The following is a 17,999-nucleotide window of genomic DNA, read 5'->3' on the forward strand; positions in this document are numbered from 1 at the left end:
ATAACAAAAATAACAAAATAAAAATAAAATTTATAAAATAAAAATAAAATTATAAACATAATATACTAGTAATTTTTTAAAAAATATGGATATATATGCATATATAAAAGAGATTTGAAAGTTATATTTATAAAAGTGTCGAATAATGTAGGTATATATATATACATATTATAAAAAATATTTGGACTATAAGATAGAGGAATATATAAGTATTATAAAATACGAATATATACGCATACATATGTACATAAAGCTAAGAAAACTAAAGTAATAATAAAATATATGATACGTATATAGTATATATATTTACAACATTTAAGAAATAAAAAAACGTGTGTTAATATGCATATGCGGTAAGTATAATAATAAAAATATATAATATAATAATAATAAACTAATAATAATTCAGTAATAATAATGTAATATATAAAAACCCAAAATAGCAAATTAAGGATTAAACTAAAAAAACAACAAAATTTGAGAGCTGAATTTGAAAATAAAACAAGAAAAGGAGTAATTCAAAACATGCGCAACAGGGGAAGGACTGAAGGAGTAAATTACCCAAAAAAACACTGCACAGCAATGCGCAACATTGGATTAAATCAAAACATTAACAATGTTTCATGGAAAAATTTGAAAATAATAATAAAAAAAGAAAAAACAGTGATTTTGAAAACCATAAAAAACTGAAGGGCCTAAATTATAAATAACCCATCAACATAAAATCAAACAAAAACCCCCTTTTTAAACCCTAAAAAAACATTTTCTTTCTTTCTTTGACATTGCACCGTAATGTTCTCCTTCTGCCCTCCTCTGCTCCTATGGCGATGAAACAAAGGAGCTTCAACGACACCACACCGGTAAGTTCCCTTTACTCCCTTCCTCGTTTTGTTTATTTGTTGTTTTTTAGAAGCAAAAGAAAAGAACTAAAATAAATTTAAAAAAAACAGTAAAGGAACAAAGAAAAAGAAAACCAAATCCCACCTTCAAAAATACTTTTCTGTATAAAGAAAACCAAATCCCACCTTCAAAAATATTTTTCTGTATATTTTCTTTTTGATTTCGATACAAAAAAAAATTTGCTAAACTCGTTACAAAGATCGATTGGCCTTTATATAGCCGAATAAAAAAAAACAAGCCCTCAAAAACTTCCCCCCATTTACAATTTTGTCATATTTTTTGCCATTATCGATTGTTTGTTGCATGTGTATGGAAAACGTGCGTTGTGCGGGGCTACTGGACGTGCGAGCAAGAACGTGGACCAACGGGACAGTTGCTGCGACATGAGGACGTGTGCGGCGCTGGGAAAACTGCCTGGGGTTTCTGCTGATCTTTGAACTTTTTAGGCCACTCTGTAATTGGGCTAGGGTTAATGGTTTGGTCTTTATTGGGTTGAATTGGTTTAATGGGTTTAGGTTATTTGTAAAAATGGATTATGTATTTATTTGGGCCCGGGCAAAAATGGCCTATTACAGCTGCCCCTCTTTGCTCGTTGTCGTGTAACGAGAACAGAACAAAGACTTTAAAAATGACCAATTTTTGCCCGGTTGTGCTAGACCTTAGCGCTCTTCTTCTTCTTCAAATAGCCTCATTCCTTCCTACTGCATCTTCAGAGGTATAGGAACTAGTGCTTCAATCCACTCCACTGCAACGTCAGGGAGATAGGACTTGTATCTTGTAGCTTCTCAAAAGAATAAAATTTGCTATCTCTAGTTTACTCCGTTGCAACTTCGGGGAGATAGGACTTCATGCGATCTGCTCTCTGCAACCTCAGAAAGATAAGATCTGGATGTTAATCCGCTCCACTGCAACTTCAGGGAGAGAGGATTAGTTTCTTCTGTCTGCTCCATTGCAACTTCAGGGAGATAAGACTTAATGTGATCTGCTTTCTGCAACCTCAGAAAGATAAGATCTGGATGTTAATCCGCTCCACTGCAACTTCAGGGAGATAGGATTAGTTTCTTCTGTCTGCTCCACTGCAACTTCAGGGAGATAAGACTTGATGTGATCTGCTCTCTGCAACCTCAGAAAGATAAGATCTGGATGTTAATCCACTCCACTGCAACTTCAGGGAGATAGGATTAGTTTCTTCTGTCTGCTCCACTGCAACTTCAAGGAGATAAGACTTGATGTGATCTGCTCTATATAACCTCAGAAAGATAAGATCTGTGATTTAATCCACTCCACCGCAACTTCAGGGAGATATGATTAGGTTTTTAGTCTACTCCACTGCAACTTCAGGGAGATAAGACTTAACGTAATCTGCTCTCTGCAACCTCAGAGAGATAAGATCCGAATGTCAATCTGCTCCACTGCAACCTCAGGGAGATAGGATTAGTTTCTTCAGTCTGTTCTCTAGGGAACATGACCTGTATAATTCATATTTATGAACCTAATTATGCCTAATGATTAGGATGTCATGATCAAAATGAATCACATGCTCCTAACTAGACATGTATGAATGACATATGAATGGATGTAGAATGTCATTTTATGAGAATGACCCCACTTGTCGTCATCACTCAAAATTCATTAAAGCCGTACCACTGACGCACTACAACGTCCCCTTACTCGGCTAACATTTCCAAAAATCATTTGATCAGATTGCCCCACTATGAATTTCCAAGTTTAATCTTCTGGGATGCAATATTGGTACCATCTTTCTCTAGCTGTAACCCAAGGGTAAAAAAAAATCTGGCCTCTCAATCTTCTCTTATCGCAAGGTGAAGCACTTTGGTCCTTTATACCATTCTCAAGGTGTCATACCAAATGCCTATGCACAAATGAAGAATTTCTTTCTCCGAGGAAACCTTTTCTTATTGTAACGTGATCATTTCTTGCTTGTTCATTGATGCTTTGTCACCAACACGACATCTTGTCACTTTATTCAATCAATGATTTGACAACAAAATATGAAGGAATAGTCTCAATTTAGATCTTTCCTTCCCAGATATTTCAACCTTTAAACCTGGTGTATTCTAAATAATAATCTTGTTTCAGGTTCCCATATTATTTAGAAACTTCCAAAGTAATATGCAAAATTTCCTTTGTAAAAAGTTTTATTAGTCTATTAATCGTTATTCTAATGCAATATGCTTTGCTCGAACTAAATAAATAGAATTGAATTAAGAGCATAGCTCGAAATGAATAAATTATCAATAATATTGAGAATAAAAGAGGAATTGACTCGTATCTTGAAAAAGAATAAAGTATTCCAAGAATAAGCAATTCAATATAAATAATATGAAGATTAGGTGCCCCAGATATCACAGTTTGAACTTCTCTGCACAAACTTCCTGAAGACCACTCTGAATCCGACATGTGCTTTAGAAGATCTACAGTACTCTGTCGATGCCCCAAGATGTTGCGTCCCCTTTCCACTGATTCAATCATTGCAAGATTACCGGATGTGTCACCTGATCAGCATTTGAGCCGCCCTTTTTCGGGTTTTCAACTCAAATCCCCTTTGGTCTCAAAGTGCCCTTTACGGGTTTTCAAAATTATATTTGAATATTTGTTTTATATTGCATTGACTTTTTTAACACATTTTTCAAATACATTTTGATTTTGTCAAAAAAAACATTAAAACCATTTTTTATGATTTAAAGGTTTTCAAAATAAAAAACGATATTCAAAGTTAGGGATTTTCGAGGAAAATTGAGCCCTAACGTATTGGGTTCTGGTTTTCTTTGTTAATTCCAAATAACCGAGAATATTCATTATTTAAAATATAAACAAAAATCATTTTCGGTAATTCGATATGTTATGTCCTAACGCATTGGGCATAACATATTATTTTCTCGAAATGAAGATTTTCTTTAAAAAAATAATTAAAAAGCGATATTCAAAATTCGGGGATTTTGAGAAATTGTACCCTAACGTATTGGGTCTCAATTTCTTCACATGACTTGAATAATTGATTATCCCTTTCAGATTTCAAAATTTGAGCTTAACAAAATCTTTTTAATTTTCAACACCAAGACATTAAACAATCAATTTGGTACCGATTTTTGGGCGTTACGAGGGTGCTAATCCTTCCTCGTGCGTAACTGACTCCCGAACCCGTTTTCTCAAATTTCGCAGGCTAAATTTGTTTTTAAGGTGGGCCGATCACACCTCAATCAAGGATCGGTGGCAACTCCAATTTTTATTCTTAAAGTCGGTAACAAAATTTTTTATTTTCAAAAAAACAGTTTCGCCAGCTTGGCGACTCCACTGGGGACTTCGAGAGTCGAGCCATAAATTGATTATTTGGTGTCTTTTTGTCGAAAATTAAAGTTTTTTTAAAAAAATCATAATTTTCCTTTGCATTCATTGATTTTCATTGTTTGCTTGTTTGGCTTAAGTCTGTTATCTTATTTGCATTTTGCATCTCATAACATCAGTCGTTTTTACTCCTCTAAGTGGGAGTGAGAAGCTACTCCTTCGTGAGGTTTTCACCTTCGTGCAAGATAGTGGATCACTTTCGGGATACATCACTTATGTCTTCGTGAGATTTTCATCTCCGTGCAGCCATAAGGAAATGTATTCCCCTGAACCGAACTCGGTCCATATGAGCCTATAATGGGTGAGGATCGAGGAATCTGTTGGTTTAGGTACCTTTGCTCTAGAAGCCAAACCTCATATAGTGGACCTTTAGGAACTCACCCTAGGTAGACTTACTCTTAACCTTAGTAGATACCTAATTAGGAGTTTTACTATTTATTGGTTATATTGTATTTAATTGATGCTGACTTTTTGTGTTTTACTTTGATTGCATGACATTTCAATTACATGGCATCTCATTTAGAAAGGCGTTGGTTCACATTCGATTGCTAAATAGAAAGCTTATCATGGGAAATAGGTTTCTTGATAGAGTGGAAGATAATGCGGCTGTCCGAACTTGGGCTGAAATCACACAGCGCGAGAAAGGTGATAGCTTGGCCGAGGGGTACATATCCGAATTATGGGACTTCACCCGTGTTAGCGTAACCCAGAACAACTTGCAGGAGTTGAAAGAAATTTGAAAGCAGTGTAATGATGAGGTTAGATAGTTATTTTATTCAAATTATAGGGATTTGCCTTATTTGCTTGATATGAAGGTGGATAAGCGTCTCTTTCAGGCTCTCGCACAATTTTGGAACCCCGCTTATAGTTGTTTCACGTTTGGGAGGGTTAATTTGGTGCCTACAATAGAAGAATACACGGGTTTACTTCGGTGTTCGAAGATTCAAGTGGATAAGGTTTATTCGAATGCTGTAAATGCACCGACCTTTTTGAAGAGGTTAATGAATATAACAGGGATGAGTGAGCAGTGGGTTACAGCTCGGATCAGGCAAAAGGGAGATAGCAACTGTATTCCCTGGAAAATTTTGAAGGATCTCATTCTAGCACACCCGGATGCAAGGAAGAAGGTAGATGTCTTTGCTTTAAGTATATATGGTTTGGTTATGTTCCCTAAGACTTCGGGGCATGTTGACGAGGCAGTCACTGACTTATTTGATCGGCTTGAAAAGAGAGTTACACCAGTCCCGACAATTTTGGCAGAAACCTTCAGGTCACTGAATGCATGCCGGAGAGCGGGAGAGGGTAGCTTTATTGGATGTGCGCAGCTCTTACTTGTATGGTTTTATAGTCACTTTTGGAAGGTCGATAAGGTTTCATATCGGGTCTTCTCTAACAATTATTCACCATTGAAAGAGATAGTGGCTACACCGAGGAGGGATGACATCTCGGAAGAGAAATGGATGGTTATTTTTCAAAATTTGCAGGAGGACGATATCAAGTGGAGATCCCCATGGTTGCTTCCAGGTGAGATCCTATATCGATGTGGGGATTTTGACTGGGTTCCTTTGATTGGGATTTGGGAAGCCGTTGGTTATGCACCATTGCTAGTACTTAGGCAATACAGGTCAAGACAGTTCGTGCCTGCAACTCAGGGATTGGACGAGTGTGAGTTCTTGTATAGGGGCGATGGTTACAAGAGGAGGGTTCGTGAGATGGTCAGTGCATGGAATCAGACTCGCCGAATAAAGGGATTAGCTGTGGGTCCGATAACAACTCCCGAGTACGACGAATGGTGAGCTAAGAGGATTAACGATAACATTCCTGGGCCGGGTTCAGAAGATAGTCAGCCAATACAGGAGTACTTGCGTGTTGTCCCTACTGAGCTGGAAATTATAAAGCAAGACTTCGAAAGGAAAAATGTAGAATTAGAGAGGAAAATCGAGCAAATGGAGGAAGAAAAAGTGAATTTGAGACTAGATGCCGATGTTCAGAAGCTCGATGCTGATAAACTAAGGAAGGAGAAGCACAAAGCTGAGGAAGAGTTAGATAGCTTGAAGACTGATTACAAGAAGCTGCGTCTGTCCATGAGAACTGCCGGGCTTGGAAAGACTTCAGAGCAGTGGCGTGAAGAAATTCGAGAGGAAAGAAACAAGTCAGACCGGTGGGAAAGAAAATTCCAAGAAGTGCAAGCACGAAATGAAGCCTTGGAGAAGAGCTTGTCAGAGAGTCAAAAGGAAAAAGGAAAACTAAAGGACAGAGTTGTTGAGTTAGAAGGGTCTCTCCGTCAACACAGAAGTCAAAATTCTGTAATAGAGCTGAAAGCAAGTCTGAGCAAGATTGAAGAAATGAAGGGTAAAATAGAAGAGTTGGAAGCAGCATTACGAAGTTGTGTGTAACAGCCCAAAATTTACCCTAGTCGGGAAGTGGTTTCGGGACCGCTAAACCGAGTCACCGAAAGGTTTGAATGTGATGTTTATTGTCTAGAATATGTAATCATGATTGTGTGAAAATTTCAAGCTTCGATTTAGTCGATTGCATGTGAATTTAGTCAATAGGACATATATGAGAAAATTTTAAAATGTGATAGGTCAATGCATGAGGACCTATTAGTGCATGGGGAAGAAAAAGGGGACTTGCATGTCAAATTCCCCCTCCCTAAAATGTAGTGGCCGGCCATGCTATGGGTGGAAACATGTTGGGAACATGTTGGCCTAGTGAGGTATGTAGGATAAAATATAATAAGAAGTATGGGGAATAAAGAAATGGAAAAAGGAAAGGATGTGTGGTAATTGTTTCTTTCCTCCCCTTTTGCCGTGAAAGTAAGAAGGAAAAAAAAACAAAAAAAAAGTGTCCATCTTTCTTCATTTTCCCTTGGCCGAATGTTCTAAAGAAGAAAGAAAAAAATTTGTTCATCTTTTACCATCCTTGGCCGAAAATGCTAAGAAGAAGGAGGAAGGGGAAGTAAGACATTCGGCCACTCCTTCTAGTCTTGAATAAGGTATGTAATGCATGGTAGCTTTTGGAAATTGTTGAATGTATTAAGCTAGTTACTAAGTCCCTTACTTAGCCCATGTTCAAATCTTGAATATTGTTGGTAACATGAGCAATCGGTCATCTTAAGTCACTATTAAGGTAAGGAAGTATGTACTAGCTTTTGAAATTTTAGTTGATATTGAGTGAGTTATCAAGTGATTTTTGTAAACCATGATGAAATTTCGATTTTGGGGGTGAGTATGGTTTTCGGCTATAAAAGATTAATAAGGGTGATGATTGTGTTTCATGCTAAACTTAGATGAATAATGGTAGTTGCTCACATCTTGATATCTATGAGTTCCTTTCTTGGTTCTACCATAGACCCCCAAAGTATATGTTTATTGGGTGTTGTTGGAGGTTTATGATAGAAGCTAATGAGTGAGAGTTTGATAGGTACCATGAGGTTAAACTTCATGAGATTGTAAGCTTGTAAGTTGGATGATGAAATTCATGCTTTGTGAAGGTAAAAGGAGTAGAAGGAGCATTCGGCCATGAAGAAAAAAAGAGAGCAAAGGGGGAAATTTATGATGAATTAAGTGTTAAATGGAATGAAAATGATATTATATGGGGGTATGTATATTCGGCCATATGAGTAAATATATAGATGATGTTAAATTTGATTATGTATAATGGGCATTAAGATGTGGAACATAAGAAATGTAGTATATGTGGATCTACATGATGTTATAGTTGACATTGTGCATATACACATGCATTCGGCCATCTAATTGAGTATGAAGGTGGTGTTAAATCTAATTGTGATGCCCATTCCGAAGTATATATATATACATATATATATACATAAGTATGCCATTCGTGATGTTACCTTTAATTATGTGTGTAATCGACTAAATGGGTAATTAGTGTGGATGGTTGCCGAATACACAAACATACATATGCAAGTGTAATTGAATTATGAATGTTTAACAAGATGGTTAAACTAGTGAATTATTGATTAAGCTCAAGGAGCTAAAGGAGGAGAATCAAGCAAAGGCAAAGAAAAGATCACTGAGTAGCCGAGTTGGAACCGTCTTACCCAACACAAGGTAAGTCATTAAGCATGTAGTTGGTATTATTTCAAATGGTCATAATGTTTATGTATTGATGCTGAATGGAATGAATAAATATACATATATATATATATGCATGTACGTATGTGATGATGAAATTGTTGAATGAAAAGAAAAGAGGTAAGATGTACTGAGTTGTTGATCTCGGCACTAAACGTGCGGGTATAACCATTTATGACCATGAGATTGGCGCTAAGTGCGCGGGATTAAATTGTACAGCACTAAGTGTGCGATTTGACTATGTTGCACTAAGTGTGCGAAACGAATATGATGCACTAAGTGTGCGAATTGACCATGCGGCACTAAGTGTGCGAGTTTGACTATGTAGCACTAAGTGTGCGATTTGATTACGTAGCACTAAGTGTGCGAGTTGATTATATAGCACTGAGTGTGCGGACTCAATATACATTCGTGAATCATTATGGACACTATGTGTGCGACACCATTGAGTCGATCGTGGACAGCGGATCGGGTAAGTGTCCTGAGTACATGGCTAATAGGTGCTATGCTTATACTTGGTGTTGAGCCCGGTAAGTTTGAACCTATGTGACAAATATACTTGAAGTCACGTACATAAAATTTATCGTAGGATGGGTGAAAGGTCGTTTAGTCGTTTGATTGTAACGAAAATAAATTGATTTATGAAAATGCTTCAATGTCCTATTGATGAGTATATGGAATGTGAATGCATGAATTGATATGAAATTGAATCGATAGGTTGGAGGAACTATGGTATGGTTCGGAATGGATGGAGTAATTAGCCTCGTTCCATTTTGTTTTCTCTTGTGATAATGTTATTGATGGATGGTAGTGCATTGCTTATGACTTACTGAGTTATAAACTCACTCGGTGTTTCCTTGTCACCCATTATAGGTTGCTTGGACTCATCTATTTTTGCGGGGTCAGGCCGTCATCGAAGTCATCACATCGGATAGCAAGTTTTGGTACTTTCTTCTTAGTTGGCTTAGAAGAACATTTTGGCATGTATAAGCTATTACGTTGTGTTTGAACTTTGGCATGTAAACTTTAAGCCATGCGAAAATGGCACGAATGTTCGATTGAGTTGGTTCAAGGGTAGGCATGAAATGGACCTAGTTACTTTCGTAACAGATGCTGGCAACAGCAGTGTCATGAGATTGAAAAATCACTAAAAATAGTAGGAGTGGAGTTAATTGATGAATAAATTATGTAATCGAAGCCCGATGAGTTTGTTTTCATGAGGAAGTGACGAAAAGACCATATGGGCAGTATATTAAGAGATAATCAGATTTTTGTGGGACAGGGCCAGAACGGTTTCTGGATTCCCTGCTCCGACTTTGGAAATTCATAATAAATTAACCAGAGATAATTAGGGGTCGTACCATATATGTACAGATTCCTCTCTGAGTCTAGTTTTCATAGAAACAAACGGCATCAGTATTGAAGCCCCGTGCAGGGAGATATCCAATTCGTAATGGGCAAAGGTCAGTGTAGTCGACCCCTGCAACATGGGAGACTTCGACTAATAAACTGTACCAATTGGCCTGACCAAAAATTCTAGAAAAAAATTCGAGTTACGAAACTCAAGATATGATTTTTAAAACGACTGGTACACAGATTGGGCAGTGTCTGGAAAATAAATTTTATAAGGGGTTAAAGCCAGTTAACACCTCGTGTTCGACTCCGGTGTCGGTTTCGGGTTCGGGGTGTTACATTGTGAGGGTCAGATCGAGCATCTAGAGGTAAAGGAAGGTCGTCAGAATGAGCAACTTCATTATTTCAAAGATCAAGTCAGAAATAGGGATCGCGTTATGGGAGAGGCTGTGGTGCAGATTTGTGAAGTAGCAGATCACTTGCAAACTTTGGCGGTACAAGCAGACACATTGAGCGTAAAGTATGAGCTAGAGTCAGATCGAGGGCAAGAATTAGCATCGTTGCTTAAAAAGATCAAGGTCTTAAGTATTAGGGCAAAGCCATATTTGTAGCCCATTCTATGTAAAGAGATTTATTTTCTGAAAGTAATTGAAATTAGAATCAACGCCTTCTCTACATTTATTTTCATATATCGCATTGCATGCATTAAAAAATTATCAAAGGGTTCTGATTAATCAAAATTAAAAAATATGGACCAAAGGTTGGAAAAGCTTGAAGGATTCCAAAAAGAAATGCAAGATCAGCTTCAGCAGCAAATGAAGGAGCAACTCGAAAAGGTTCAACAAAGTTTGATGAATAAAATGGAGGAATCACAAGGAAGTATGATGACAAAGCCGACGCGATTGTTGACTGAAGGAAAGGATAAAGGAAAGAGCCCTGTAACAAATATTGAAGAGGAAGGTGATGATGGACTCCAGTATCATCTAGGCTTCACTCCTTTACATGTGCAGCACCAAGCAGAAGTGTACCCGCGTAAATCTTCTGTTACGATCAGGCCTCAGCAATTTCAAGCTGATGCTTCAAGATCGATGAATTTTCAAGTCGGATCAGGCTCCAGTCCTGAGAATACTCCTGCCAATCTTATTATTCCTGATTTCGATGAAGCAGTTGAAAAAGAGAAAACAAAAGAAGAATTACCAAAGCAATTGGAAGAAAGATGGAAGTGGATTGAGGAAAAATTCAAAGCAATAGAAACTACTGAAAGATGCCATGGGATTTAAGTTTGGTACCGGATTTAGTACTTCCGTACAAGTTTAAAATGCAGGATTTCGAGAAGTATAATGGGACCACCTGCCCTGAAGCCCACATTACTATGTTTTGTAGACGAATGACTGGGTATGTCAATAACGACCAGTTATTGATACACTATTTTCAGGATAGCCTCGCGGGGGCAGTGTCTAAATGGTATAATCAATTAAGCCGTGCTAAGATTAGCTCTTGGAGGGATTTAGCACAGGCTTTTATGAAGCAGTATGGGCATGTGGCGGAAATGGTTCATGATAGGATCACTTTACAAAATATAGAGAAAAAGTCGAATGAAGGTTTTAGACAATATGCTCAGAGGTGGAGAGAGGTGGCAGTGCAGGTCCAACCACCGCTTCTTGAAAGAGAAATGACGATGCTCTTTGTAAATAAGCTAAAGGCCCCTTTCATCACACACATGCTAGGCAGTGCCACGAAAAATTTTGCTAATATAGTCATGAGTGGTGAGATGATTGAAAGTGCTGTAAAGAGCGGGAAGATTGATGTTGGAGAGAACAACAGAAGACAAAAATCAAAGAAAAAAGAAAGTGAGGTAAACAACGTGAATACATACAACAAGTCAATTACGGTGAATCAGCCCAGGAAGGTAGTGACAGGTCAACAGGGTTCATCAAAGCAGGAATCTGGTACAAGGCCAAGTAATGAGAGGCCTCAGTTTACACCCACTCCTATGTCATATAAAGAGTTGTATCAAAATTTATTCAACGCGCACGTTTTTGCCCCATTTTATTTGACCCCTTTACAACCTCCATATCCTAAATGGTATAATGCAAATGCACAATGTGATTACCATGCAGGAGTTACGCGGCACTCCATAGAGCATTGTACTGCTTTTAAAAAGCTTGTTGAGAAGCTCATTCAGATGGGTGTTGTCAAGATAGATGATTCATCTGGTACGGAAAATCCATTACCCAAACATACTGATGCAGGGGTAAACATGGTAGGTGAAGGTACGGGCAAGAAGGTCAAGGAGAATATTGCTGAGGTAAGGATCCCTTTGAGAAGGGTTTGGAAAGAAATGGTAAGAAGAGGGTTGATTGTTTTGGATGTGGTGGAGAGTGACGAGACCCAAAATTATTGTGAGTTCCATCATGAGGTGGGACATGAAATTCAGGGATGTGAGAAGTTCAGAGCTCTGATCCAAAGCATGATGGATATTGGAGAAATAGAGTTTTTTGAAGAGGAAGAAAGAAAAGAAAATATATGCGCATCAGAGTCAGAAACGAGGATTCCGAAGATAATCATCTCGCACCCTAGGGTTACTGAAGTCAGGGCACAAATGACACCGAAGATCGTTATTCAAAAGCCGGTGAAGTTTTTGTATAAGGATAACAAGAAGGTCCCTTGGAATTATGAATGCGAGGTAACGGTTTCGGGGAAAGAAGCTTTAGTTAGGGTTGAGAAAGAAAACCAAAAGATAGGTTCTTATACGAATGCCGAGGAGTACTGTGGTAGGATAAATGCTGAAACAGAATTGGTGGAGGGAAAAGTCCTTGCAGCAGAGCAAAAGAAAGAGAAGAAGGCTGAATTAAGGTCATTGATTAATAAGCCAATAAAGGAAGAAGAAGCCCCTGAATTCTTGAAATTTTTAAAACACAGTGAGTATAGTGTTGTAGAGCAGCTGCATAAACAGCCAGCTGGTATATCTGTGTTGACTTTGCCCAGGAGTTCAGAGGTGCATCGAAATGCGCTGATGAAGGCATTAAATGAAACTTCGTGGCAAGTGATATTTCTGTCAACCAATTGGATCGGTTGGTCAACAATATAAGCGCTGATAATTTTATCTTTTTCAACTATGACGAAATACCATCTGGAGGTATAGGGTCCACAAAAGCTCTACACATTACTGCTCAGTGTAAAGGAAGCTTAGTGTCGGGAGTTTTAATTGATAATGGGTCTGCATTGAATGTACTGCCCTTACCTACTCTCAATAGGTTACCTGTTGATAGCTCACATATGAAAACATGTCAAAACGTGGTAAGGGCGTTCGATGGAATGGAAAGGAATGTTTTGAGGAGAATTGAGATATCGTTGCTGATAGGCCCGAATACTTATGAAGTAGATTTTATTGTAATGGATATCAAGCAATCATATAACTATTTATTAGGCAGACCTTGGATACATTCGGCGGGGGCCGTGCCTTCAACGCTGCATAAGAAGTTAAAATTGGTGACAGAAGGACGGTTAGTGACAATAAATGCCGAGGAAAGTATTATTGCGTCAGTGATAAAAAATGCACCATATGTGGAGACAGACGAAGAGGCGGTGGAATGTTCTTTCCGGACTATAAAGTTTATTAATACAACATTTATTGCTGAGGGGGATAGAATTCGAGTACCGAAGATATCCAAGACTATAAAAATAGGCCTTCAATTAATGGTGGGAAGAGGAGCTGTACTCGGAAAAATATTGGGAAGAGATTTGCAAGGAAGAGTTGAAGCACCAGTGATGAAAGAAAAGTTTGACCGCTTTGGTCTGGGCTATAGACTAGGTATAAAACAAAGAAGAAAACAAAGAAGAAAAGAAATGGAGAGAAGACAGGAGAGAAGAAGGGCACGCCTGAGTGGAAATGAAGTTAGGTGGGAGCCTTTGGTTTTTCCTCACATATCCAAGACTTTCATATCAGGAGGGTTTATTCATCCGAAACAAAGTGTGATTGATGTGGAAGGTGTTGAAGAGATATTGGGAGATGTTCACATCAATGCCCTAGACACAGTTGAAAGAGAGACTTGGCTAGAGATTCGCCCTTACGAGCCTGGAAGTGATCTGGACAATTGGACTGCAGAAGAGATTCCTGTAGTTTTTAGAGCTTGTTCAGAGTAAATATGCAGAACATCCTTGTCGATTTGACTTAAAATATAATTTCTTTATGGATTAGGCACATCTTGGATATTATAATTTCAATAAATATACTTTTTCGTCTGCATTTTTGAGCCAGTATTCTTTTGTTTTTCTTTCGAGTAATTATTCTTTTATTTTTTTCTTTTCTTTTTCTACATCATTCTTTTATTCATTTCATAATCATATTTTCTTCATAAATTCATATATTCTTTGTATATTCTTTGGCACCTATCATAAATTCCCAGATATCAATGATTTGAATGACGCTGCTTTAGACTCAGAATCACCTTTCGAACGAAACCAGTGTTTAGAAGGATCACAGAATTTTGAAGATGACGTAGACTGTGATGTATCTCCGGACTTATTGAGAATGGTAGAAGAGGAGGATAAGCAAATCTTACCTTATAAAGAATCATTAGAGATTGTGAGTCTAGAGGAGGGAAAAGAGGTAAAGATTGGAACTGACATTTCTGCCAAGATAAGGTAAGACCTCATCAAGTTACTCCGTGAATTCAAAGATGTCTTTGCATGGTCATATCAAGATATGCCTGGGTTAAGCACTGATATTGTAGTGCACCGTCTTCCCATAAAAGAGGATTGCAAGCCAGTTCAGCAGAAACTTAGAAGAATGAGGCCTGACGTTGTGCTAAAGATAAAAGAGGAGGTCAAGAAGCAGTTTGATGCTGGGTTCTTGTAAGAAGTCAAGTATTCAGAATGGGTAGCTAATGTTGTCCCCGTCCCTAAAAAAGATGGAAAGGTACGAACGTGTGTGGATTACAGGGACTTTAACAAGGCTAGTCCAAAAGATAATTTTCCGTTGCCTCACATTGATACTTTGTAGATAATACTGCAGGCTATTCATTGTTTTCTTTCATGGACGGTTTTCTGGATATAATCAAATAAAGATGCACCCAGAAGACATGAGAAAGACCACATTTATCACTTTATGGGGAACGTTCTGTTATAAAGTGATGCCCTTTGGATTAAAGAATGCGGGGACAACTTATCAAAGAGTTATGGTAACTTTGTTTCATGACATGATGCACAAGGAGATTGAGGTTTATGTTGACGATATGATTGCGAAATCCAGAACGGAAGAGGAGCATGTTCAAGTTCTGCGCAAGTTATTTTTGAGACTAAGAAATTTCCAGCTCAAGCTTAATCCAACAAAGTGCACCTTTGGGGCTAGATCGGGGAAGTTGTTGGGCTTCGTAGTCAGTGGGAAAGGAATTGAAGTTGATCCAGAAAAAGTCAGGGCAATACGTGATTTGCCTCCACCACACACTCAGAAAGAAGTACGGGGTTTTTTGGGAAGACTGAATTATATTTCTCGGTTTATTTCACATATAACTGAGAAATGTGATCCTATATTTCGTCTTCTAAAGAAGCATAATCCGGGCGTATGGGATGAAGAATGCCAGAAGGCTTTTGACAAAATAAAACAATATTTGTCTAATCTTCCAGCGCTAACACCACCTAATCCGGATAGGCCATTAATATTGTATTTAACAGTATTTGACAAGTCCATGGGGTGCGTGTTAGGCCAACATGATGAGATAGGGAGAAGAGAAACGGCAATATAATATCTCAGTAAGAAGTTCACTGATTGTGAAGCGAGATATTCGGCTATTGAGAAGTTGTGTTGTGCTCTGGTTTGGACAACTCGAAGATTACGACAATATATGTTGTATCACACGACATTGCTAATTTCAAAGTTAGACCCCTTAAAGTATATGATGGAGTCAACTGCTTTGAATAGGAGGATGGCTAGATGGCAGATTTTGCTTTCTGAATTTGACATAGTGTATGTGAGTCAGAAAGCTGTGAAAGGGAGCGCAATAGCTGACTTTTTAGCTAGCAGAGCCTTGGTGGATTATGAGCCTTTGAACTTTGATTTCCCAAATGAGGATTTGATGTATGTGGCAACCACTGAAGAAAATTCCCAAATGGATCAGGTGTGGAAGTTAAATTTTGATGGAGCCTCAAATGTTGTGGGTAATGGAATTGGGGTAGTCATAATATCTCCAAGCGGAGATCATTATCCTTTTGCTAACAAACTGGGTTTTGATTGCACGAATAATATGGCAGAGTATGAAGCGTGCATTATGGGCATTCGTGCAGCCATCGAACGTAAAATCAAAGTGTTAGAAGTGTATGGGGATTCTGCACTGGTGATATATCAACTCAAAGGAGAATGGGAAATAAGGGTCTCTAAACTGATCAATTATCGAAAGATGGTTCTTGAATTGATGGATGAATTTGATGACATTATTTTTTGTTATCTTCCACGAGATGAGAATTAGATGGCTGATGCGTTGGCTACCTTAGCCTCCATGATCCTAGTGAATAGGTTGAGGACATGAAGCCTATCCAGATGAGTATTTTTGAAACCCTGGCTCATTACTATAATGTTGAGGAAGAGGAAAAGGATGATCATCCCTGGTATTTGAATATATTGCGATATGTAAAGAATCATGAGTATCCAAATCAGGCAACGGAGAATGATAAAAGAGCACTAAGAAGATTGGCTATTGACTATGTTCTAGATGGAGAAATCCTATACAAAAAAGGAAAGGATCAAGTACTGCTAAGATGTGTGGATGCAGTAGAAGCTAGAAAAATTCTAGAAGAAGTCCATGAAGGTATCTGTGGCACACATGCAAATGGTTTCACAATGGCCAGGTAGATCATGAGATTTGGGTATTCTTGGTCTACTTTGGAAAGGGATTGCATCAGCTATGCTAAGAAGTGCCATAAATGCCAAATTTATGGTGATAAAATACATGCGCCTCCTTCACCTCTTCATGTTATGACTTCTCCATGGCCTTTCTCTATGTAGGGTATGGACGTCATTGGGCCAATATCGCCCAAGGCTTCTAACGGGCATCGCTTCATCTTTGTGGTTATTGACTACTTTACCAAATGGGTGGAGGCTGCTTCATATGCAAATGTCACGAAGTCAGCAGCTAGCAAATTCTTGAAAAAGGAAATCATATGTCGATATGGAGTGCCTGAGAGGATCATATCTGATAATGCACTGAATTTGAACAATAGTGCAATAGCGGAGGTTTGCAGTCAATTCGGGATCAGACATCATAACTCGTCGCCATACCGCCCAAAGATGAATGGTGCAGTAGAAGCAGCCAATAAGAATATCAAGAAAATTATGGGAAAGATGACCGAGACTTACAGGGATTGGCATGAGAAATTACCATTTGCTCTCTTTGCTTATAGAACGTCTGTTAGGACGTTGACTGGGGCAACACCTTTCTCTTTAGTTTATGGCATGGAAGCAGTTTTACCTATTGAAATAGAAATTCCTTCTCTCTGAGTGTTATCTGAGTTGAAATTGGATGAGGCAAAATGGGTTCAATCTCGTTACGATCAATTGAACTTAATTGAAGGGAAAAGGCTAAAAGCTGTTCGGCATGGTCAGATGTATCAAAAGCGGATGATGCGAGCCTACAACAAAAAAGTTCGTCCCAGAGAATTTAATGTGGGGGAGCTGGTGTTGAAAAGGATCCTTCCTATACAAAAAGATTTCAGAGGGAAATGGATGCCAAATTGGGAAGGTCCATATGTTGTAAAGAAAGTCTTTTCAGGGGGAGCTTTGATTTTGAGTGAGATGGATGGCAAAGATTTGCCAAACCCTGTAAACTCAGATTCAGTTAAGAAATACTTTTCTTAAAAAAAAAGGGAGAGGCCAATATGAAAACCCGTAAAGGGCACTTTGAGACCAAAGGGGATTTGAGTTGAAAACCCGAAAAAGGGCGGCTCAAATACTGATCAGGTGACACATCTGGTAATCTTGCAATGATTGAATCAGTGGAAAGGGGACGCAACATCTTGGGGCATCGACAGAGTACTGTAGATCTTCTAAAGCACGTGTCGGATTCAGAGTGGTCTTCAGGAAGTTTGCGCAGAGAAGTTCAAACTGCGATATCTAGGGCACCTAGTCTTCATATTATTTATATTGAATTGCTTATTCTTGGAATACTTTATTCTTTTTCAAGATACGAGTCAATTCCTCTTTTATTCTCAATATTATTGATAATTTATTCATTTCGAGCTATGCTCTTAATTCAATTCTATTTATTCAGTTCGAGCAAAGCA

The 17,999-nt window shown here is 38.2% G+C and overlaps 2 protein-coding genes across 2 annotated transcripts; both read left to right on the forward strand.

Annotated features, from left to right (window-relative positions):
* Window positions 1-4,832: 4,832 nt before the first annotated feature.
* LOC107940850 (uncharacterized) lies at window positions 4,833-6,062 on the forward strand. The gene is made up of 2 exons (XM_016874310.1): window positions 4,833-4,967; window positions 5,082-6,062. The coding sequence occupies exons 1-2, from the start codon at window positions 4,833-4,835 to the stop codon at window positions 6,060-6,062; spliced, it is 1,116 nt and encodes a 371-aa protein (XP_016729799.1).
* Window positions 6,063-6,212: 150 nt separating this feature from the next.
* LOC107940851 (G kinase-anchoring protein 1-like) lies at window positions 6,213-6,662 on the forward strand. The gene has a single exon (XM_016874311.1). The coding sequence runs from the start codon at window positions 6,213-6,215 to the stop codon at window positions 6,660-6,662; it is 450 nt and encodes a 149-aa protein (XP_016729800.1).
* The last annotated feature ends 11,337 nt before the right edge of the window (window positions 6,663-17,999 follow it).

The sequence above is a fragment of the Gossypium hirsutum genome, chromosome D06, assembly GCF_007990345.1.
Source record: "Gossypium hirsutum isolate 1008001.06 chromosome D06, Gossypium_hirsutum_v2.1, whole genome shotgun sequence".
In the NCBI taxonomy this organism is placed as follows: domain Eukaryota; kingdom Viridiplantae; phylum Streptophyta; class Magnoliopsida; order Malvales; family Malvaceae; genus Gossypium; species Gossypium hirsutum.